A 24,182-nucleotide genomic window follows, 5' to 3' on the forward strand; every position below is an offset into this window, starting at 1 on the left:
CTTGATGAAGCGAGGAAGAAGATAGTTTATCTGTAAATAATGCTGTCTTTCTGTTCCTCTAACAAAACAGGCCAGTATCAGCTCTACCTGTTCTGTTCCATGTGCTAAGATGGGTGACTGGGACAACAACAATGAATTCATTCAGCGACTGGACTTTTCCAGTTGTGGTGAAGAGAGTGAAGAAAGAAGTATAAATGAGGAGGACTCCCTGAGCTTGAGCCCCCCAGGAAGCTCAGAGTTCCAGAAATGGCAAGAGAGCAGTCCTCTGCCAGCAACCCCTCAGAGAAAGCTTAGTGAGATTTTCCTGAGCAGAACAAAAGCTTGGATGAGTCCCACCCTGAAGTCTTCCCCATCTGTGAGCAAGAGCTGGAGTAAACCTGAGACACCACTGCACATCACCTGGAAAAAGCTGCAGCTTTGTGACACCCCACACACTCCTAAGGTAATGGCAGGTCTGTAGTACATCTGTAGGAGATAAATGCATCTCCCTTCAAGAAGCTTGTTGTTTGGGAGGAGCTTGGAGGTAGGCAGCTGCACTTGCTGCTCTGTTCAGCGCATTTTTGGATGCTAATGGATTTTGTTTTGAAAATTGGAATTGGTGTCAAGGCTGAGATGTCTACCTTGCCCGGCAAGACTGATCAGCTCCAACCAGCCTGTTTTCTGGTGCCACGGTGTTTCTTTTTGTGTGAAACAGTTGCTCAGTGAATCTGAGGAAAGCAGAACTGTGTTCTCAGGGTAGCAAATCCTCTGTGGAAGGGGCAGCAAAACAATGTGTACTTGTGGAGGGAAGTTAGCCTCTCTTCTCCTGTGTCACTGTCCTAAAATGCAAGTTAGCCACTGAGCCAGTTCCTTGGGAGAATGATGCCAGCCCCTGTTTTTTGTGTAACTTCTTGGAGAGAGTATAATTCAACTGCTTTTTGTCTCAAGTAAGCACAGGTGGAGACTTGGCACCAGCTCCTCTGTTCCTAGGTAATTTCTGGTGTATGCATGGCTCCAAGCAGTCCAGACCTACAGTGAAGTGTAGTTGTTGGTTTTCTCTCAGTGTTCCTGCTCTACTGGTAGATTGTTTGCTCCTTTGCTTAAGTGGTACACAGGTGATCAGTGCTTTAATGGCTCTGAGCTAGGATTTGACTTCTGTCCTCCTCCAAAAAAATCTGATTATGTGGAGAGAAGGATGATCCTATGATTGACTGTGTGGCAATATTTACTGAGGAATGGCCTGCCACTCTCTAGGGGAAAGCAGTCTAAAGGGCATCACTCAAAAATTTCCTGCAGTGACCCTCTATAAGAAATCTCCCTAAATCTCACCTTTACATACATGAGTATGGAGTTAATTTTGTCCTAGTAAGTGGTACTGCACTGTGATTTTGGGCTTAAGGACAGTGTTGCTAAATAGCAACACTGAGTAGTGTTTACCCAAAGGCAATGACTTTTCAGTTTCCCATGTTCTGCCAGTGAGCAGAAGCACCAGCAGCTGTGTGGCTCCATATCCAGGACAGCTGCCAGGAACAAACCTGAGGAAAGCTCATTCCATAGAATGCCATGCTCAACATATAAACAAAAGGAAATTAGCCAGGAAGGGTTGATTAGGGCCCAGGGATGGGCTGGACATCAGTCAGCAGGTGGTGAGCAATTGTGAATCACTCATCTATCTTGGGGTTTTGTTTCTCTTTCCATAGTAATAATAATTATTATATTTTATTTTAATCATTAAATTGTTCTTTTCTCAACCTACAGGCTTTACCTTGCTTTTCCCTATTTCTGCTTCCCATCCCACTGAAGAAGGCAATGTAGTTGTGAGCAAAGGGCTCAAAAGCAGAGGGCTTAGTTGCTGGCTGGGGTTAAACCCCAAGAAATGAGTATAAAAGTCTTTTCCAGCCCAGATGGGCCGCAGGTAGTGAAGGCTGCTTTCAGGGTGTGCATTGTGTAGATAACATGTTGGCTGGATGACTCAAAACATGCTGCTTGTATTTTGTTATGCCCATAAGCAGCAATTGCATGAAATCGACAATTCCTTTTCCTTTCTCTCCTGGGATAAAGGTCTTGTTTTTCAAGCATGCTGCAGAAGATGGGCTCAAAAGGGCTGAAATCTGCTTGTAGACAAATGTGGGAACATTGGCTTTAGAGCATTTGAAAGTGATAGAATGAGAGAGAAGAGCCCTGACTAAAACTGCAGACAGAGCATCAGATGTGAGTGGAGATGTGGCTCCAGGATCATAATAGCGATAACACTGTGGAATTGAAAATATATTAGTACCTTAATCTTCAACAGGGAGACTTGTGTTCTTAAAGGGCTTTTAACTAGAAGAAACTACTATGTTAAATGATCCTTTAGGCCTTATACCACTATCATGAAGCTGAAACAAGTCAAAGCATATTTTTAATGGTTTCTGGAGGAGTCAAATCAGAGTGAGTAGATTTGTCTTCAGCTTGAAACTGGTGTCTATGCTTTTCATGGCCCAAGGTTCTGGACTAGTGAGTGAAACACAGTGGCCTGTGTTCTGTGGCAAGGTGAACTACGGAAGATCCAAAGGTTCTTTCTGAACTTAAATTTATGGTGCTCTTGTTTTTATTCATAAGGAGAAATGAATTCCTTTTGCTTTGCCATAGGAAAAAAAAATAGAAAAAAAATATTTCTATCAACTTCCCCTATCCTAATGCTGCTTAGTGCTAGAAAATCTGTCTGGTGTTCTAGCTCATCTCCTGACAAACCTGTCCTGACTGAACTGATGCAATGGTCTGTGCCTGGCAGAACTAGGTCTTCCATGTTAATGCAACATATGATGCAATTTCTACCTCTCTGTAGGAGGGAAAGGAGAGCAGCTGGCTCCTCTTGAGGTCTGTGATTGCCAAAATGGCACTGTAGGCCTCACCCCAGTGAGCAGAGAATAGAATATGAAAGGGCTGAACAAAGAATGGAATACTTTGTGGAAAATGAAAACTGTGGGGACTGAACTAGGGACACAGGGATTTAACGATTAAGCTATGCCAAGGAGTGGAGCTGAGTTCTCCTTGATTTATAGGAGAGCAAGAATTTTATTCTGAAATGGCAACAAAAAAAAGAGTCCTGATTTATTTGCCACCTATTTTTTCGTCTCTCAATACAGAGCTTGTTATCAAAGACAGCTTTTCCTTCATCTGCAACAAAGGTCCCAGCCAAAGGCCTCCGACATCTGAGATTCACTCCTCGTGCCGACTCTGATGACTCTTCTCAAGCTTCTCTTGTCAACATTAATCCCTTTACACCAGAGTCCTATCGACAAATGCTCTTTCAGCCTAATGGCAAACGGAAGGCTGGAGGAGAGCTGTGAGTTACTCTTAGGCAGCAGACTGGGCTTATTTGCATATTATTACCTATCTGGACTTATTTGCTAACAATGAATCATCTCCTTCTGTAGTATTCATTGGTGTAGAGTAAATGTTAGCAGATGTATAAAGGTAACAGAAATAGAAATAAAAATCAATTGTTGTCTCTGTTCAGAAAGGTGAGTGGGGGATCAGCAGCTCTCTTTAGTGCTATGGATGCAACTTCACCAGTAATGAGGAGGCCAGGAGAATGATGCCTCTGGACAATGCCACCCTGTCCTATGGGCAGTACTAAAATTGCTTTGGGGAAGCCTGCTAAAGGGAAACAAAGAATTCCTAACATGGGACTGCAGTCTTTAAGACCTCAACTAAAAACTTGCTTATCAACTCTATAAAATACATTATTAGGCTGTGAAGCAAGGCTTGGAGGTTCCTTTGAAAGATGTTTTCATTTCAAACCCAGTTGGATTTCTGCACTGAAATGCTACAACAGACTTTCCCAATCTTCTGTTCTAGGAATGGTCCTCATCCAGGAAGCCAGATTAAACAGGAGCAACCTACAAAGGTGAGTGTCTGTACACTTCCCTCCCAAAGAGTCAATAAGATGTTTGTAAAAGCTTGGTGTTCGATGGAATTTGTTATTGAGTATAAACCATGGCCTCGTGCCAGAGGATGAATACCTAGGACAGAAAAGGTCTAAGATGAATGTTTTGTTAACATTTGTTTAAGATGACAAACTTGGAAAAGGTGGAATTGTTCCCTGTAATTGCAATAGCCAGGCTTACGGAAGGATAACGGTACCCTCTAGCCGAGGAGACTGGGATTGCAGGCAAACGGTCTCCATGGAAAAACTACACCTGCAGAGCAAATCTGCTACCGGGCAACATCCGGGGCTGCCACAATTATTGTTTTACTTAGAAGAAAGCCTCAAGTAACTTGTGAATTACTGAACTATTATTCTGCTTGAGTGCTAATGAGATTGAGTATGTAATATAGGTATAAAACTGTGAACTAGGAGGTATTTTTACTGCCAAGCTTCCTAAAATAGTGTAAAACACAGCTGCCTTATGAAATGTAACATGTTGGGAAGGGCTGCTGTTTCATGTGAGCCACATTTTCCTGACTGTGAGGAGCAACTCTTACCTCCTCCTCTGTACCATAAACTACAGCAATCACAGCAGTGGCTTGTGAAAACCACTGTGCAACATGAGCTGCTGTCCCTGTAAGGGATGGAGAAAAATCACTTAGTCCACCCTTGTTGTTCCCTTCATGCTCCAGTGCTTATCTTTTCTTTACTTATTTTCCCTGCCAGTATGCATCACTCTCCCAGCAGTACCAGCAGTTCCTAGATCCCTAGTGGCCATTATTGTAGCAATAATTATGTTCCAACAGTTCTGCCAGCTTCCAGCCCTTCGTGGAAAAGTGTCTCTGGGTGAGATATCAGTGGGAATACAAACAAATACACTGAGACCAGCTAATCTACCATTAGCCAACAGCTGGTGCTTCAAACCTGCAGAGCCTGAGCTGATACAGAATGGCCTTGGCTGCAGGCAACCTCAGCTGCCAGGGTAAACACACACAGCTGGGGTTGCATGAAGCCAACACACCAAGCTCCTCTCCTGAGCTCCAAATAGGCAATAGATCTAAGGTCTTCTCAGGTCCTGTCTTTAGGCCAGTAATTTGTTGCTTGCTGTTCATCCCTGCCTGACTCCATCAGCTGTGGGTCTAGGAATTGGTCTGGGTTGTCAGGAGAAGGGATGCGATGGCAGTAACCCAAGGAAGCTTAGGCATATACAGCCAACTAGACTAAACTTCTCCTTAACTACAATTTCTACCTCTATAGCTAACAAGTCCTGATTATGTAAAACCAACCAAACAGCCTTGCAACTTGGCCAAACCAGAGAAGGTAGCCTTAAAGTGGTCAGAAAAAACACAAGTGAAAGGTAATTTCAAGAACTGGCCAAGTACCTGCACACAGGCCTGGATGAACCCCCAGAATAGGAGAGGGAGCAATGTGGAGCAAGTGTTGCACACCTCTAGAACACTGACAGCTATTAAGTCTTTCAACTCCTATTTGTCTTTGCTGTTTTTGTGACTTTGCAGAGATATACTCTGAAAGCGAGCAATATGGTTTCCCGCTACAAGAAGGAGTTCCTGGAGCTAGAAAAAATTGGCGTGGGGGAATTTGGCTCTGTCTACAAGTGCATCAAACGCCTTGATGGATGTGTTTATGCCATCAAACGCTCCAAAAGGCCTCTGGCAGGATCCTCAGATGAGTGAGTGTGCTTGTTGGAAACTGACAGTTGAAATGATGGGCATGTTCTTGAGAGGTGTCATGGGAAGGAGGGAGTGTGGATCTAAAAGTATCTGATGGGTGGCATGAGCAAAAATTGGCTACTGCTGCACTTTTAAGTAACAGCTGGGAGCGTGGGGGAAGATACCATGATACAACTATTGTATATAAATGTCATGGGAAAGAAGTCACATGGACTGGAAAGTGAGAGGATGGAATACCTGAACACCTTGGGTCCATCCAGACAATTTCTTTACAATAACTGTCAGGAAGTTTATTTGACAGACATACTGCTGTCCCTGCCTTGTGCTGTATGGCCAGCACTACTCTTATCTGTTTGTGGCGTCTTGTATGCTAAAGCAAAGTCTTTGAAGCTGCTACCTTTGCCTCTTTAACAAAAAACTTGTTTAGTAATCATTTTTTTTAACAGCTGCTCAGAGCATTTGAGCAAGGGCAGGTTTTGCCTCAGCAGCTGTGAGAGCCAGTCTGTCTGTCAAAACCTGAGAGCAAGGGGGAACAAAGGGGCTCAGGAGTTTCAGGCTGCAAAGCAGGGCTCCTCTCCTGTGCTGAGCAGCCCCTGGCAGTCTGTCACCTCAGCTTTTTCCATGTGTGCTTCCTTAGGCAGCTGGCACTGCGAGAGGTTTATGCTCACGCTGTCCTGGGACACCACCCCCACGTTGTGCGCTACTACTCGGCCTGGGCAGAGGATGATCACATGATTATCCAGAATGAGCACTGCAATGGTAAGAGCTGGACAGCATTCAAGCTGAGATCAAGCATGGGCAAAGTTGCCTTCTTTTGTACTTAAATGTGGGTGTTTTGGCTTACAAGAAAGCAAACTGCCCTGGGGCTGCATTTCTGTGGAGAATCCAGTAAGGGTGTATAATAAATATTTAGATGAAGCTCTGAGTGGTGCTAATGTTTTAGAAGCAGTGAATACCCTCATATTTCTGGGATTTGAAAACTGCTTCTGTGCTTTAGCTGGCCTGCAAAAGCATTCCCCATTCTGATGATTAGGGCTGTGCTGGGGTTGTCCAGGTGACACCTGATATGAGTGACTCAAGAGCTACTGACTTTAAGGGCCATGTATCTTGGCAAAACCTCCTCTTACTGGAGGTGGGTAGTGACTGGTTGGATGAAGGCACCTTGCACCCTGACTAGAAGAAAGAGGTTTACAGCTGCAGAGGAATAGAGTAAATGATGAGGCAAAGTATAAATGGGGTGCTGCAGGCAGTGTGGTAAACTCCTACTGGAGTTTGCCCTTGGCAATACCACTGCTTGAGAGAAATTGGAAAAGCTACCTTTGGCTACGAGAGTTGCTGAAGGCAAATATGTAATGTTCATCTTTTGACTGCACCTGTAGTCTTGGGGCTTAATGAAGAGTGGTGACAGCTGTTTGGAGTACTGCTTCCAAATCTAGTGGAGGCAACCACAAAATGTGGTGCTCATTGCTGCAGCATTGATGTATTTCTTGTGTTCTGGTGGCTGAATATCTGAGGCTAAAAGAGAGGTGGTGAAAAATAAGCTTGGAGATGGAGACAAAGGCTGATACCTTCTAGCTCTGAAATATCCAAAGTGTCTTGATGCAGACCCACAAAACTGTTGAATGTTAATGCTTTTCAGTCAAAAATCTGCTATTGGGAGCTCAATTTCCTTGTTCGACCATTCTTATACCTGCTTTCTGCATCTAAGCACAGCAGAAGCAGTTAATTTTTCTGTTGTTCACTAGCAACAGCATCAGCATCATTAACAGGTCAGCCCTCCTGGCAGGATGTAGAGCTGTGGGTTGGAGGTAGAACTGCAGTTGTTCTTCTGTGTTGAGCAGCAGGCTGGGCATTCCAGGGCAGTGGGAAGGCTGAAGCCAAATGGTGGCTATCACTAGAGCACACAGAGCTGCTGTGGTTGGGGTTTGTCACTAGCAAGCTTCCAAGTGTTCTGGGCAGCTAAGCTGTTTCAAACATGCTGTTCCAAAAAATCTCTGTCAGGTCTCAGACTGACTGTGTTCTCCTAGGTGGGAGTCTCCAGGATGTGCTGCTGGAAAATGCAAAGCTTGGGCAGTATTTCACAGAAGGAGAGCTGAAGGAAATATTGCTGCAAGTCTCCATGGGACTAAAATACATCCACAACTCTGGCCTTGTGCACCTGGATATCAAACCTAGTAAGTATAGTGTCCTCCTCCTTTGTGGAGGGTTTTCCTAGTGAACCCTCAGGGGCAGAGCCTGAAATAAATCCTTCTGAGTTGGACTGATTGTAGTGCTCCAAAGAAAAGACCTTCCCCTTGTCTTGTGTATGTTTTTTTTTATTATTATTTGTGCCACTACACTGCTCTAAAATTGAGCCTTCTCTGATAGTTGGCAGCATTTTACTCCTGTCTCATGACCTTTGTAATCCTAGCTCATAGGAATCACCTTCATACTGATGGAGCAAGCAGGGCTGCCAGGGAAGATGGGGACTTCCTCATTTACTGCTGTCTTGTTGCACAACACTTGGCTTTTGTGTGTTTATCCACCTTGGGGGGATTGAGCTCCTGCAAAAATAGTAATGAAGTTTCCTCTCTGCAGCTCAGGATGGCCACCTCCAAGGCAATGCTTCCCCTTTGTCACATACATAATATTCTTAGAGGGGAGCTCCTTTTTCCTGCTGAAATGATGCTTCTCCCTTAGAGGGCAGAGGGAGGGGAAAGCTGATTTCACTAGGATATTTTATGCACAAGATATGACTGTCTTATGCCAGCTGTGTGGCTGACTGTGAGCTGGGCAGAAAGCTGACTACAGGGTGGGAAGCATGTGCATCATTTCTCTGGCTGCAAAGTTTAACTACTTTGACAGGTAGGATTTTGACAAAGTTGTCAGGCTGCTGCAGCCTGACTACTGGTATCATGCTGTTGCTAAACTTCTCTGTCTTGCAGGTAATATCTTCATCTGTCACAAGCTGGCAGTTTCAGGCCCTGCTGGGCAGGAGGAGAGTGACAGTGAAGATGAATTCTCTCCTGGTGTGGTGTATAAGATTGGTAGGTTTTAGCCTACTTTACAGCTGGCCTAAGATTAGGGCTGCCCATTACTGCCTGAGAGTGCTGTGCCTTATGGCTGAAGAGACTTGCACACAAAACTGATAGGATAGTCAGGAATGCTCCAATTGCTCACCAGAATTAATTCCTCTAAGAAGATAAGTCACAGAGAATTCATGTGCTTGTTCACAAGTGCAGATTCCTGAGTTAGGAGCAGGCTTGCTCTCTTGCTCTGTATTTCGTTGTTGGTGCCTATAAAAAGCAGGCTTTCATTGGAGAATGACTTCAGTTTGCTTGATTACATTTCAGTTGCTTGTTCTTTGTCTCAGGTGACCTTGGACATGTGACATCAATAACAAACCCTCAGGTGGAGGAAGGAGACAGACGCTTTTTGGCCAATGAGATTTTGCAAGAGGTACAACTGCTAGAGCAGGGCGGTGGGGAGAACAGGGTGGGAGAGCAAGTGGGGAGAGATCAGCTGTAGAGCAGTCATTAGTCTAACTTGTTCCTCACCTTATCTCCTCTTTCTTCTGTTGGGTCTGGCTGTGAAATCTGTGAAATTAGCACTTTATCATGAACAATAGTGGTGTGGGTCTTATCCTGTAAATGCTTGCTTAATATGTAAATACTTCCTAAGTAACTATTATTGGATTATTGCAACTATTCCCTTTAAGGGATCAGTGAGACAAAAACTTTATCAGCTTGAAGACATTTGATTTGCGTGTCCAGTTGAGATGAAACTACTGGATGTGATTATTGAGGAATATATTTACCCAGACAGATGTCTCTTAAAACAAACACTGAGCAAGTAGTGGAAAGAGGTGGGAGGCACAGCACACCTCTTAAACTGACTGCAGTTTTGTCACTCTGGCCAACAAATGGAAAGGGAATCGGAATTGAACAACCAACTTGGATGTGTTGTTCAGGTATTGAAGGGACAGTACCTGTGCTGCAAGTGAATTTAGGAACTGTTGGGCCAATGTATCAGATGCATCCTTTGGTTTGAGCTGGGCATGGCTAGCTTACTGCCTTGTGATGGAGGCTGGAGGTACACATCTGTTAGGCCATCCTCTGGAGTTACTGCAGTGATCTCAACATGGCCTGCAAGGTCCTCATGGCTGGGTGACAGCCAATGGTGTTGGTTAGTGGTACGGCCTGCTGCCTATGTTTTCATCCTGAAGAGGAGAAACCAGCTCACTGGGGTGGTGAAGGCAGTGCCATATGCACACACTTGCTTGGCTGTTTCTTTTTGAGCTCCTACCCCAACTCACCTTTGCTTGGTGTAGCAAGATGTTCCTTTCTAACACCTTTCCCTTCTCTCTGCAGCAATACTGCTACTTGCCCAAGGCAGACATCTTTGCCCTCGCACTCACGGTGGCTCTGGCAGCTGGGACAGCACCGCTGCCTCACAACGGGGCCCTGTGGCACCACATCCGCCAAGGCAATGTCCCACCCATCCCCCAGAAGCTTCCCCACCGTTTTCTTGAGCTCCTTAAGGTGAGGAAGTAGTCTTGACAGGATGGTGGCTTTTGCAGCTGGCATGTGACAGGAATGCTAAACTCTGAACTCCTTTGCCTTCTAGCTCATGATCCATCCTGATCCAGCGCAAAGACCTTCTGCCACAGCTCTCACCAAACACCCTGTTCTCCGTCCTTCATGTGGAAAAGCTGTCCAGCTCCAGGAGCAGCTAAATATGGAGAAATGCAAGACTGCCATGCTGGAAAGGTAGGCCTGGCTTGGACATGGATGGGAAAGGTCGTGGGCATGACCATGCTGGTCACCAGCTTTAAATGGAGGGTGGTAGTGCTGGGAGAATGCATGTACAGGAATTCCCAGCCAGTTCCCATGCCTTGGAGCTGGGGGGATGATGGGGATGTAAAACAGGGACTTGCAGTGCCCAGGCAGCAGCTATGCTTCAGCTCTGGCTTAGAGGAGCTGGCTGAGTTACAACAGCAGACTTGTGTGCTTCCTGCAGCCACTGGTGATACAACCTGCAGCCAGTGGGCAGATGAGGAATTAATAATGCACTGAGATAGTGGGCTAAGCATAGAAGGAAAAGAAATATTGGGTGGTGACAGATATCCTTTTTCCCCCTTGTTTCCTCTCACTGCTGTTGGCAGTAGCGTTTTGGGGACTGGGATCCAAGAACTGCCCACTAAGTGCAGTATTCAGCTGAGGAGTAGGTTTTCTGTGTAGACAGAAGAGTGAATGCTCTGGAAGAACAGTAAGTACCAGAAAGGAAAGAAGAGCAATGGAAAATAAGCATCTGCCTTTGTTTAGGTATTATATATGTATGAGATGATACTGATCTAAATTTCAGCATTCATAACTGTCTGAAACAACGGAGAAAAACTGAGCTAGGTGTTCCTCATACTGGCGCCAGTGTGTTGCTGACATGATACATAGTTTTCTTCTGGTAAATCTTCAGAGCTCCTACCTTTTCAAACAAACTCTAGAGACAGCTACAGTAATCTTCATTGTTACCCTCTGGGCTGAGAAGTTTCCCCCTTCCAGCAGTGCTGGAGTATTACAGTAACCCGCTTGTGCAAGATTGTTAATAGTTTGCTTCTGTAGCTGATGGGGATTCGTGCATGACATGGTTTTCTTCCTTTCCTCTTCCTTCCGTTTCCCCCCTGCAGGGAACTTAAAGCAGCTCGCCTTGCCCAGACCCTCATGAAGGACCAAGCCTTAGGAAGTGCCAAGTTACAAGAGTCTGAAACCTCTTCTAAGCAGAAGAGCAAGCGTCTGGTGGGAGGGAAGAGCTGTCGCTCGTTTAGCTTTACTCTGGGTTTCTGAATTTTTGTGTTGTTCAAAGACTGCTGAATGGCCCTGTGAAAGCAGAGGGTCTGCACAGACCAATGCCCCATATTCTCTCCCTGTCTTTTTTTTTTTTTTTGTTCCCCTGTTAGTTATGATGAGATGTTGGCCGAGAAAAGAATGACTGGCTTTCAAATGTTGGATAATGATATTTAAGGTTGTCTTCAGTCTTCTACCTTTTTAATTTCTTGTGTAATTGGCCTTGCTATAGACTCAGTGTAACTCTGCTGTGACAAAAGAATGGCATTTTCTCTACTCACTTCCCTCTTTCTTCAGTTGGGCCCTGTTATTGGTGATTTTGTGGTCTTAACACTTGGGCTGACTGTATCTATAGAGGGATGATAATGGCTGTACAGGCAGACAGCATCTACAGCTGGCCCCTTCTAGGAGCAAGTAGGCAGAGGCTATGGCAGCCAGTTTTAGCTACACATCAAGAGCCAGGCTGATAACACAGCTGTCCTGGGGGGCTCAGGATGCAGCTGGAGTGGCATTTCACTGAGGGGGGACACAGAGTAATAGGAAATACTTTGAGTTAAGGAGTGGGAGTTGAAGAAAAACATTCTTTCACATTTCAGCAACAAAACTTTTGTAACTGGGTGTGATTTAACAGACTAGTTAGTCCCTGCTGCCCGACTCGTTTTCTGTCAATCGGGGAGGACTCCTTGTTTATGTGGGGGAGATAACTGCAGTGTGTTGGTGCTGGGTCTGTCTGTACCCATTTCCCCACCAGTATCTCACATGTGGTGCAGTTAGAAAGGGCTTTTTCAGCTCTTTGGAGTTGCCCATGTTAACGGTGATAGGTATTTCGTATTTGAGATCTCATACACCCTTCCTCCTCTCCCCGCCAAATGTAACCTTGGGGATCCTTGTCGCTTGTTTGTGTTGGTTGGACAGAGCGCTGCCCTGCTATGAGGCAGCGCTTGGTAACTCGCTTATTTCCAGGTTTTACTGGTTTGTTTTATGCTGTTGCACATGCTGGCTTTTAACCGCTAGATCCTGTCGTTTCGTGCGAATAAAGATTTTATTATTTTTTAAACCGACGATGGAGTGATGGAGTTGTGTTGCTTATTTTTCCCCCTCCGCGAGCCCCATGTCCCGGGCTCGTTTCCGCCGGGAACCGCCCGCCCGGCCCTTTCCTGTTCCGGCCGGCCGCGGGCGCAGCGCGGCGGCGGGAGCGGCGCGGAAGGCGCGGGGCTGTGCCGGCGGTCCGTGGGGCGCTGCTTCAGCCCCGCTTTTCCCTCCGCAGGCTCGGCGGCAGCATGTGGCGGCGACCGGCGTGGCAGGTAGGGCCGTGCGGGGCTGCGGCGGCCCGGTGCCCTCGGGGCGCTGGGGGAGCGGCAGCTCCAGCCCCGCCGAGAGGCTGGAGCGACTCTCCGGACGCGGAACTGCGCTCGGCGCTGCCCCGGGAAGGGGAGGGGCGCACAGAGCCGAGCGCCCCGCAACCCTCGCCCGGCCGTGCCCGCCGGCCCCGGGGCTGCTCTTCGGGAAAAAGAATATGAGCTCTGGAACAGCTTGTTCTAGGAAATGAGCCTTTTATCCAATTCCTGCGCATGGACCTCTAGCTGAAGCGTTTCTGAGCTTTCCCCCCCGCGCTGCTTTCTTCTAGGGTGGAGTATTTGTTAGAAAAATGGCAGTTCCTCTACAGCTTTCCCACTTGCAGTACTAAGAATTTTGAGTCCTAGATTTGCCTTGGGAACAAGGGTGTCAGTGCATCCATTGCTAATTCCAGTGGATGGATGTGCTTTCTGGGTACACCTGGTTAATCTCTGAAACGAAGCAGAACCATCAGACCTGTTTGTTTCCAAAGAATAAAGCTCAAACTAAACACGTATTCTCCTATGAACCTCCTCCCCTCTTATGTATTACAGAAAAACAGTAGTTATTGCATGTCCCAAAAATAATTGCTGGAGGTATACCTTTGGGCCACACTTCTTTCTAGGCAACTCTTTAACCTTGATTTAACCAGGTACTCTTTAAGTAACCTTACTAGCTACATTTGGCTGAACAGATTTCTTTCCTCAGGTCCCCCATTAGTTACCTGGGAATGAACATACTTGCAGAACCTCTGCAAGTGTTCAGAAAATAAGGTGTAAAGGCTTGTGAATGCTGTTTGTAGTTTGTGTCTTGGAAACTCATCTTTCTCTGTTCCTTCAGGTGCTACGCCAGTTTGTAAGACGTGAATCTGATACGGTTAACTCATTAGTACTTGAAAGATGTAAGTACCTCCTGAGATGCAATTTAGTTGTTAGTCATTGTGTTTATCTTAGTGTTGGAATGTCTGAAATAGGGCAAGAGAGAAGCAGGTAGGAATAGTAGCTCCTCAGTGTAGCACCTAAGAATGTGTTGTTTCAAGCACACATAGTCTTGAGTGGCTTCCTGTCTGGTCCCTGTCAGGTGAAGCAGCACTTTAGGGGGAAAAGAAGAAAGCCCCGAGAAGGATTGTCACTCTATAGGGCAGGTGTGCTTTATCTGTGGCTGTGGTTTGGGTCTGCTGTTGGCATGGTTTCTAACACCTGCCTTCAGGTGCCTTGTGTGCTTGTTTCTCAGACCCCTGGGGCACTTGTGTGTGTGTGTGTGCTGCTGCCCAGCAGCACGTGCTCCAGGTTTACTTCAGCCTTCACTATTCACTTGACATACTCATTGTGCACAAGAGATACTTGTCCCTGACCTCTTCCAGTTGTCCTTGAACATGGAGAGGGATAGACTGTGTCTGCCTAGGCCCAGTAATGGTGTAAAAACTGACTTATTCGAGGATGGAGTATAGTAATGCAACTTTGATTCAAAGGTACTGCTGTGCATTGTGTTTTAGCATTATGAAACAAAAGTCAAGATAAATGCAGATTAGTCTCAAGTGATACATGGATGTGTCTGTGAAAGAGATAAAATGGTACAGAAAGAATAAAGAACCTTTGTCTTTTTAAATCAGTTAGTTCACAGTGATAATGACAGTACAGACACAGTCAACCATCTGCTGGGGTCTGAAAAAGCCAAGTGTCACAAGAGCTTAAAAAGTGCTCAGGAGGTGCAGAAAGGTGTGATCCTGGCCCTTGAGAAAAGCTGCTGACCATGGTTTGCCATGCTTAGAAGCTTATGCATCATAATTTATCTGTCTGTTTGGTGTCTCTTGTTTCAGCCATGAATCGTGTTCAGCTGCTTGGTCGGGTTGGACAGGACCCTATCATGAGGCAAGTGGAAGGAAAAAATCCTGTTACCATATTTTCCCTTGCAACCAATGAGATGTGGCGGACAGGAGATAGTGAAGTGAGCCAGGGAGGTGAGTCTGCACAAGCAACATGTCCCAGGTCACGGCTGCATGGCCAGCAGCAGCACAATTGCAAATCTCTGGTGTGCAGGAAGGTTCCTTTGAGGTCAGCAGAGATGCTGGTGCATCTGTGTGTCTTTTACTGATCTTCAGCAGCAAATACTGAAGAGGGATCTGCTGTTGACCTTCCTCAAGAGGAGAGGAGAGTGTGCTGGGTGGGCAGTTTGTCACTGGTGGGGTTTGTCAGAGGCATGGCAGCTTCTGTACTCTTGTATTTCAGGATGAGAAAAATGAAGAGAAGATTATTCTCATTGATTCTGTCATTTCATGAAACTGCCGTCAGTTTGCATCTGCAGCTATCTCATTCTCTAGATTCTATTCAGTATAGAGTGTCGGAGGGGGGGAAATGTTAATAGCATGAGCACTGCCTTATGGAAAAAGCGATGTCTTGGTTTGAACTGGGCTTCTGCACAAGAATTTGTTTGGACATGGATGACTGGAACTTCTAGTTCTGGGTTAAGTGGGAGATCACTTTTCATAATTTGAGAAAACCAATGTGTTGAAACTAATTTCTGAGTCTTGTATCACAAAGAGGATTTCCATCCAGCTCTGTTACTTCTATGTACCTTAGGTGATATTAGTCAGAAGACGACATGGCACAGGATCTCTGTCTTCAGACCAGGCCTCAGGGATGTCACCTATCAGTATGTCAGGAAGGGGTAAGTGAATAACAAATGTGGCTGAGGATTTAATGCCTTAATAATGGATTACTGTAATAATGATGGTGACCAGGAACTATAGTAAGATGCAGGTGCCATAAAACAAGTTAGCAGAGCAGCTACAAAGAACTGATACAAAAGCCTGTGTACTTTGAATCAGATTCTGAATTCAGCCTTTTCATCAAGGAAGTGTAGTGATAAGACAAAGAGTTACAGGCTCCAAGTGAAAGAGGGGAAATTTAGGTTGGATATATGGATGTAAACCTTACTGTCAAGGTACTGAGGCCCTGGCACAGGTTGTCCAGAGAAGCTGTGGATGCTCCATCCCTGAAGTGTTAAAAGTTAGGCTGGATGGGGCTTTGAGCAGCCTGATCTAGTGGGTGGTATTCCTGCCCATGGCCAGGGGTTTGGCACACATGGTCTTAAGTATCCCATTTTAATCCAAACTGTTGTATTATTACAGATTGGAAAACAGCCACACAGGTCTCTGACCAAAATCAAATTCTTGTTTTTTTTTCAGCTCTCGAATCTTTGTAGAAGGGAAGATAGATTATGGTGAATATACAGATAAAAACAATGTAAGGCGACAGGCCACAACAATTATAGCAGGTAAGGAGCAAAGCAGGCAAGGTGCCCCTTGCCCTTTTTAAAATTAAAAGAGTGTGGAGGACCTCTGAAATGAAGTTTGGTTAGTCTTCATCCTCACTATCTACACTCAGGGATTTTGAGAGAATGGATAGTGTGTACCAGATTTCCTCTAGCACTGCTTGTGAACTCAGAGAGTATCCAGTTGCAAACTGTTGGTGTCATTTGCTTACCCCACAGAATGGATAAGGAGTAGACTTGTCCCTTGTGTTGACACAACAAAGAAAACTAGGAAGCTCAATTTTTTCCTTGAGCCTTTAAATAGCCTGAGCATCCTGCAGCATCCTTATTGTAGATAGAGCTGGTCCTGTGTTGCTTTTGAGTGAGGGATAAATTAATTGGGTAGTAGAGCAAACATTTCTGTTACACTTGTATGCCTAAAAAGACTAGGACAGAGTAAAAAGAAGGTGAAGAAAAAAGGAAGAACAGCCATATTCCTGGATGTTTCTGCAACCTCTTCAAAAGCTAGCAGTGCTATAAGGGAGAAGCAGATTTCCTTTTAAATTAGTATTCTAATGGTTTATTGTTTAAGAGGCCCAGTCTCAAGATGCTTCAGAAATTCCTCAGACTTGATGAAGAAGGAGCTTCCCATAGTCCTGCAGGCTGTTGACATGGTATATATAGCGTAGTATATAGTGCAGAGTGAACATGACAGAAGAAAAGGGAAATAAGCTGTAACTGATGGAGATTGTAATCAAATAATTAAACCATTATTTTAAAATGTTTTTTAGTATCTTTTGCTGTTCAACAACTTTTCATCAGCTTTAGCACACTTTTTTTCGTAGTACATACAGCCACCTTGAATTGCCTACTTTCAGGGGAGATAGAGAAGGAACCTTGTCTTGGACACTGCTTCATTTTATCAACTATTATTCTGTTCCAAATTCCACATCTTAGCAACTTATTTTAGCGCAAATACCTGGGCTTCATGGTGGGAAGACTTACAACAAGGCAAAACAATGCTCAAGATTAATTTTTTAAATTTCTTTTCAGATAATGTGATTTTTCTGAGTGATGGCTCAGTGAGAGAAAAGGTGTGATGTCCTTAATGCTTGGATCCAGGCCATTTCATTCCTTTGGTTTTTCAGTGCTTCGTAATCCTGTAGTCACATGTATTGCTGTAGTTTCTTTAAGAAATAAATAAAATGTTTGTTACCTAGAGGGTACTTCTGTGTGTTTTGTTCTCCCATGTGCTTTGTCTCTGTTATGATCTTTTGGATTACTTTCTTTTTTCTTAAGAGAAGTACCTCAGGCAGCTGTATCAATTCTTGAGCTGATGAATATATACATGGAGAATCACTCTTTGAAAATGATCCCATCTCACTTTTGACATCCCTTCTCTGTTCTATAGGTGTCGTTCCCTGTTTTTCCTTCTCTAAGCTAGTTAGACAGTGAGTTTAAAGCAGAACCATTGGCTTTGACTAGTGCTCAGCTGGAGATTTGTCACAGACCCAGAGAAGGCTTCCTGTGCGTTTGCATCTGCCCCTCTGCTGATCCTAGGTATTGTCTTTCTCCAAACTCTGTTTAAGTATTGTTTGTTGTGGTGTTTGGTGTAGGATGACATCAGCATTCCCATCCCGTTCCTCGTTTGGGTGCTTGCTGTGTCCATGGTTTGCCATCAGGAGGAGCTGGAGGAGCGACTGCTTTGTCTTTGCCTTCAGGGAGTCCTGTGGAAAACTTGAAAAACATTCCAGATCCGGGATTCTTAGTGTGGGAGTGGCCCTTGTTTCATTGCGTTTTGTTGTCAGTGAGAATGATTGTATTAGTGGTAAGAAGTTGCTCAACTAAAAGGTGTTTAATTCTACATGAAAATGTGAGAGTGAAATTCCCACTGTAATACATAATGATGTGAACAGGGAAAGAAAAATATTAGAAGTGACAATTTCCTGCCTTCAGAGCTGGTGGGATTTTGTATTTCATCTCTCTCTGATCCCAGTGCAGAACACATTAATAGTCTGCAGCTCTTTCCCCTACTAAACTTTGGGGCGTTTTTTTATGCCCTGTGCACATTGTCTGTACTAACAAAAACTTCAATTCTTTCAATTTAGCATCTATTTCTTGTTGATGTTAAAGCTCTAACAAGTATCTGAGCTCCTGTCACTGGCATATTGAGGTGTCAGATGTATTGCAAAGGCTTAGCTGCTTCAGTGGGTTGTTATCCACGGAAGAATGTGTTTTTAAATAGTAAGTCCTAACTTTAATTCCTTTAACTGCTTGTTTAATCTGAGCCTGTTGTACTGCTGTGAAAATTGTGATGGTGCACTTGCACAGTAGTGATCCAAGTAGTTTGTGCTTGGTCCACACAAATTTTTCCTGTTTGCCAAAAGCTGGGATTTGTCTTGAGCTTTCTTCTAGGAGGCCTTGAGCAAATGTGCTGAGCTTCTGTTCATTCAATGGTCAACTCATTTGCACTCTGCTGTGGTGATGGAGCTCATGGCAGTGTCTGTTTTGGAGTCTGGGAGCTGCCTTTCTCCTCCAGACTCAGAGCAGAAGTGACAGCAGGGCTTCCCTTCACCACCACAATGGAGTGGCCAGAACTGGCAGAACTCTGCAGCTGCTGAATGGCTCCTGCTAATCTCTGCCCCCGGCTCAGGCTGGAGACAGAGAGCTAGCACAAGGTATTAGGATTAGGTGCCAGCAAAGAAAAATATTTACTCAAGAACTTTGGGTTTTCTTGCCCTTCCAGTTCTATTTAAAGTAGCTAGTATACTTTTAAAGGTTGACCTGCTACAAAGACAACATGCACTGACTTTGAGCACACACTGGAAGCAGTGTGCTGAATGTTCAGCACAGCTTGGCCGTAGGGTAGCCCTTCCCAAATGATTCTGCATTGCCCTAGTTAGAGCAAAAATAACCAGTGGCAAAGGCTTGCTGTGTGTTCATCTTATGTCTGCTCTGCTACTCTGGGGCAAAGTTAATCTGTAACTAATTTATTTCACTTGTGAGAAAATCCTGTGTGAAATCAACATTCCTATAGCATCTGGTTGGTTTCAGGGTTTTTTGTGGATAGGTATTTGTTCTGTGAGGAAATATAATGGGAGTGGTATCACCTGAGTGAAATACAGTGATTCCTTATTTATTACTAGGCAGTGAGTGTTTTCCCACAGTGTCTGCTGGAAAATGGCATTCTGCTTTTTCTTGTCTGTGTTAGTATCTTCTGTAAACCTGATGAGGCAAATCCTGGCTGCTTGCATCAACCAGGATATTTAGAAGCATTTGACCTTAAGCAGGAATTTATTTTATGTATTTATGGAGATAATTGCAAAAGATAAATATGGATTACTTCTTTTTAAAATGTCAGCATGTTCACCAAGTATTTGGAGCGTTTCTGAACAGCTCTGAGGCAGGGCTATTCTGGCCTGCAAGGCAGCTCCATGGCACTTTGTTATTTCTGTCAGCCTGCTGTAAGGTGTAGGAAACATGTTTTTCTTCTTGTTTTTGTGGCTGGCTTGATGAAGACACCATGATATTGTGCCTGTGTCACACAGCAAAGAATGCTTTCAGCTTTAATTATTACTACTCTGCAGTAATTGCTCTGTCCATAGAAATTAGGAGGCATGAAGAAGTAGGAGAAGATGCTTCGGCCATAGAAATCGAGTCCCATTTCACCAAAATAGCCCTCTCATTGTCCTCTGTGTTCTGTGGGGCTGAGGGCACCGTGTCTGTGCTCCCAATCACAGGTCACACTTCAGTGCAAGACCAGCAGTGCTGGTGGGGGCCTGGTGAAAGCCCTTGCAGAGGGGCAGTAATTGCAAAGGCAGGAAGGCTGAATTGGAGCTTAGAGAAGCCCCTGGGTATAACAGCAAAGAAGATTCTGGTAAAGGGAGCCTGTATTTCTGTCAGTGTACCAATTATGTGGGCTTACTAAGAGGCTGTCTTCAGGGCTGGCTATCCCACTTTTTTGATGTGTCAGAAAAGGAATGAAATGCCAGGATTGTGGGAAGAAAACTTTACTATTCCCAAGCTCACCTTCTATTTTTAACTCTGAAATTTCTGTGGTGGAAGCTTTTTTGCCAAGTAGTTGAGCATGTCTGAATGTACAAACTAAGACTTGGTGTCTGTTTATCTTGGCAGTGGTGAGCTTCTCAGCACAGTAGTGTGATTTAAATCTCATTTACACAAGAAATTTGCTTTGTTAGTGCAAGTAAAGTCTTTGCACAACACACAAAAAAGTGACTTTCACAGAGTTTCTTCTTGAGACATCCTCTTGTGGGGAACATGTATTGGTGTGTGTAAGACTTTTTCTGTTCATTGCTTAGACCCATGTTAAAAATTCAGCTCATTACTATACCTGGCCATTTCACAAAAATCTCCAGTAACTACTGTGATTAGAAAGTAACTGCTGGTTCATTCTTTATATTCTTAGACCTGGAATTTGTGTCCTGCACTCTTTAAGAGGTACTGAATTTGTTGAAGATATCTCTAGCTATGGCTGTTTTCTGTTACTTTCAAGGGGTAAGATTTTTACTGGTATGTGGTCAGAAATCTGGCAGTTTTCATCCTGTAGGCTCTGCTGCTGTTTTTTTCTCATTGGTTGGTTTCTCAAACTGATTTGAACAGAGTGGCTGTAGAAAATGGATGGTTATCTTGATCCTGCTTGTCACAAGTCAGAAAAATGTCACCTGTAAATATTTAACGAACCTTTGTGCAGCTGACCTGATCGAGAACTGAGTAACAATGTGGTTGCAGGAGTTGTGGCTTCTGTAACCCAGATCTGCAAGGAGAAAGAGAGCACCTTTCCTTTGCTAGCGTTTGTCTTGTTGCTTGCTTTGTTCTTTGATATTTTAAGTAAGTGGTGTTTGTTAGGAGTTTTGCCTTTAGCAGCCTCCTCTTTCTTAGCTGGTTTGGTTTTCTCTGTAGGTTTTCTATGTGTGTTTTCTGCATGGGCTTTCTGCTCCTTGTAGAAAGGGAGCAGAATTCTCAGTAAACAAAAGCTGAGCTCTTCTCTTCCCGGTATGTACAGACAATAACTCCCCAGCCTTTTATGTTCTTGTAGATTTTTGGTCAATTTTTGCGCTCTCCCCCTGTGCTGCAGGGTCAGTTCAAACCCATTTCAGAAGTGGGGTGAGGAAAGGTTCTTGCACAAAAGAAATCAAAAATGCTCTCAGAATTACATGAGTTGGAACTTAATAATACTATTATAGCTGTTCTAAAAGAAACATAATGAAACATGAAGAAACAGCCTTGATTCTTCAGCAGGCTGGTAACTATTGAAGTCTACCATTCAATTCCTCCAGGGAGTATGGGATAAAGTTAGGATAACTGTGTCTGTATCATGTTCTTGTAGGTTTTAAGGCACTTTCCTCAGTGGCTGATTTCTGGTGTAGTGTCAGGCTGTGGACAGCAACATGTGACACATGAGACTGCTGTCCCATGTGTTGTATCAGCACAGTGAATAATTAATATTCTCTGGAAAGGATTAGTTTCTTCCACTTCTGTGTCTTCCTTGTTCGTGTATGTGCTGCCAACATCTAGCAGAACCTTGCTATTTCAGATTTCCTTTCCCAAGAAGAGCTGGTGCTGCAGCACAAACACATCAGTGTGGTCTCTATGCTGTTGGCTGCTACCATGCAAAGCAAATTGGTCACTTTTCTTTACAAAGTCTTGGGTAATTGTTTCAGAGATTTGAACCTCAAAATTTACATGTAGCCTTGAACACTAATTTTAATCATGAGTCAGTAACTGGGCAGGATGCCCAGTTACCAATATTGTGTTTTATATTTATATTATAGGCCCAGAAATAGCTAGTTTTGTGTCAAAATATTTCAGTGGCCAAAGAAGTCTTCCAGCATACTTATGCATTCTCAGCAGCCCTGTCTCACAGCAGCAGCTGTGCCTCAGTACCAATGATAGAGAGCTCCTGGGGAAGTGCAGAGGGGAGAGGGACACAGTTTTATATGGTGCAGGAAGAGTGGAAACCACTGGGGAAAGCAGTGTGCTGTTTATCCAGGGTGTCTCAGTTTGTATGAGTGCTTTACCCAAGAGGAAAGGACAGAAGTGTGTGCCTGTGCAACTTCCTTAAATAAATATTTCTGCCTGAGAAATGTGTTAGGGTGAGAAAATTCAGCCCAGTACTCTTGGTCAAACACCAGTCCTTAGGAGCCCCTTGTTCTCATCATACTCAGCAAAGGAAGCTGCACTCACCCAATCAGGACTACCTTATTCCAAGGTGGCCTTCCTTTCATTGGTTTACAAGGCAAACACGGGTCTTCCTTTAGATTTCTCATATGGGCAAAACATCCATTTAGTGCTCCTGCCCCAAGAAATTATCTAGTCACTGCAGTGATTTTAGACGGTGCTAATCTCAGCCAGCAGGGTGATGAAGAGCCTTTTGTTAAAGGGATTAGCACAAAGCCACATAAGCTTTGAGAGGAAGAACACATCCAATGAAAACACTCCTGGAGGCTCATGGATCAGGAACTGACCTTTACAAATTTCACAATCTGCAGCTGTGGACTGGCACAACAGAATTGCTTTGATAACAGTTCCTGGCAGTACAAACAAGAAGTTTGTACCTCTGGGTGGGCTTGCCAAAGTGGAAGGTAGCAATTCAGGTACTGGTAATTTGGTTTTACCCATTTTCTTTGCTGCTGAAGATAAATATCAGGCTGGCTTCTTTTTGCAGGAGACTGATTTTTGCAGGAGATCTTTGGTAGAGTAACTTCTGTTACACTTTTTTCCCCCTAATCCAACTCCAGCAGTTTAATAAGCTTTAAAGGAACAAACCTGGTGAAATTGCTGTAATTTTTCCTATTTTTGTTGCTGTTGTGCCTTTTAAATGCTGGGCACTCCTTCTGGCTTTGTTTTCCTCAGAGGGCTAGTCTCGGTTCTCCTGAGCCAGGACTGGGTGACTTGTGCTGCGCAGGTGCTGGCTCTGTGAGTGGGGGGAAGTGGCTGCCACAAGCGGTGATGTCTCCAGCGTGGTCGAGGGGAGAGAGAACACCAGGCAGTGCGGTTCTGGTTGAGTTCAACCATTAGTGCTGAGCTGACCCTGCAGCACCCAGCTGTGCCTCAGCTGCACACAGGCACTAAGCAATGCCCAGCTTTTTCGCTCCTAAGGATTTGGCAACTTGTCACTTTTAAAGAACAATGGACTGTCAGCGTTGCCCCGGCTTGGCAGGAACACAAGTCTTAAACCACCAGAATTTCCCTTTGCCTGGCATTATTTTTACTGCCGGTTGCTGAGCGCTCTGGGACCGACCTGAGGCAGGAACCAGCGTCCTCCGTGCGGCTGCCCAGAGCTGTGGCGTTCTGGTTTTCAGGAGGCTCGTTCTGACCCGTTTTCACCGAACGGGTATCCCGGGCCCGCTGTCCCGGCCCCTCCGTCCCGGCCGCGGGTCCGTCCCTGAGGGCGGCCCGGCCCGGGGCGGGGCGGCGCGCGCCGGCCGCAGTCTTGTCGCTGCCCCATTGGCCGGCGCCCCCGCCGCTGCGCCGCGCCATTGGCCGCGCGCGCCACGCCCGCGTTCGCGGCCGCGGCCTCTCGGGGCCCCGCGCGCCCATTGGCCGGCGGCCGGCGCCGCTCGGCCCCGATTGGCGGGGGCGGGGGCGCGGCGCGCGGTGGCGGGGGTGACGCGCCCGGCCACGCCCGCGCGCTGCCGGCGGCCGAGGGAGCGCGCCGGGGCGGGGGCGAGCGCGCGGCTCCGCGGCCCGGGGCAGTGGCGGGGGCAGGGTCCGGCAGCGGCGCGGCGGACGGACCGACCGACGGACAGAACGACAGGCCGGCGCGGGTGGTGCCTGCGGCCGCCATGGAGGTGTGCGAGAGCGGCGGGGAGCAGCCGCCGCTGCTGCACTGGGACCGCAAGCTGAGCGAGCTGTGCGAGCCCGCAGACCCCGACACGCTGATGAGCCGCACGGTGAGGAGCGGCGGGGGCGGGCGGCGGCTGCTGGCGGTGCCGGGAGGCCGGGGGTGGGATGGCTCAGACGCCGCCGTGGGCGGCCGCGTTTCGGGGGCCGTGGCGGGATTCCTCGGGTTCCCCGTGGGCGTCCCGGGCGGGCCGGCACCGGGCGGGTTTGGCCAACAGGTGCTCCCCGCGCCCCTCGCCGTGACTGCCGCCCCTCGGGGCCGAGGTGGTCCTCGGGCAGGCCTTGGGGTCCCCTGTGCGCCGGCGGGGCTCAGCTCCCTCCCTTCCGAGC

The 24,182-nt window shown here is 45.9% G+C and overlaps 2 protein-coding genes across 2 annotated transcripts in view; both read left to right on the forward strand.

Moving 5' to 3' along the window:
• Nucleotides 1-17,208, forward strand: WEE2 (WEE2 oocyte meiosis inhibiting kinase). The gene is made up of 16 exons (XM_077783346.1): nucleotides 1-442; nucleotides 3,108-3,307; nucleotides 3,823-3,871; nucleotides 5,410-5,582; nucleotides 6,221-6,342; nucleotides 7,611-7,757; nucleotides 8,508-8,609; nucleotides 8,936-9,021; nucleotides 9,933-10,103; nucleotides 10,189-10,331; nucleotides 12,670-12,706; nucleotides 13,578-13,638; nucleotides 14,557-14,697; nucleotides 15,317-15,404; nucleotides 15,925-16,013; nucleotides 17,043-17,208. Exons 1-16 carry the CDS (start codon nucleotides 110-112, stop codon nucleotides 17,087-17,089), a joined length of 1,989 nt encoding a protein of 662 aa, XP_077639472.1. The 5' UTR covers nucleotides 1-109; the 3' UTR covers nucleotides 17,090-17,208.
• A 6,459-nt stretch (nucleotides 17,209-23,667) lies between these two features.
• CREB3L2 (cAMP responsive element binding protein 3 like 2) overlaps nucleotides 23,668-24,182 on the forward strand; it is a 72,670-nt gene continuing 72,155 nt past the window's right edge. The window contains exon 1 of the mRNA XM_021552030.3: nucleotides 23,668-23,902. Coding sequence (XP_021407705.1) covers nucleotides 23,795-23,902 — 108 coding nt within the window. The 5' untranslated portion in view covers nucleotides 23,668-23,794. The remainder of the gene's footprint in view (nucleotides 23,903-24,182) is intronic.

The sequence above is a fragment of the Lonchura striata genome, chromosome 5, assembly GCF_046129695.1.
Source record: "Lonchura striata isolate bLonStr1 chromosome 5, bLonStr1.mat, whole genome shotgun sequence".
Classification (NCBI taxonomy): Eukaryota; Metazoa; Chordata; class Aves; order Passeriformes; family Estrildidae; genus Lonchura; species Lonchura striata.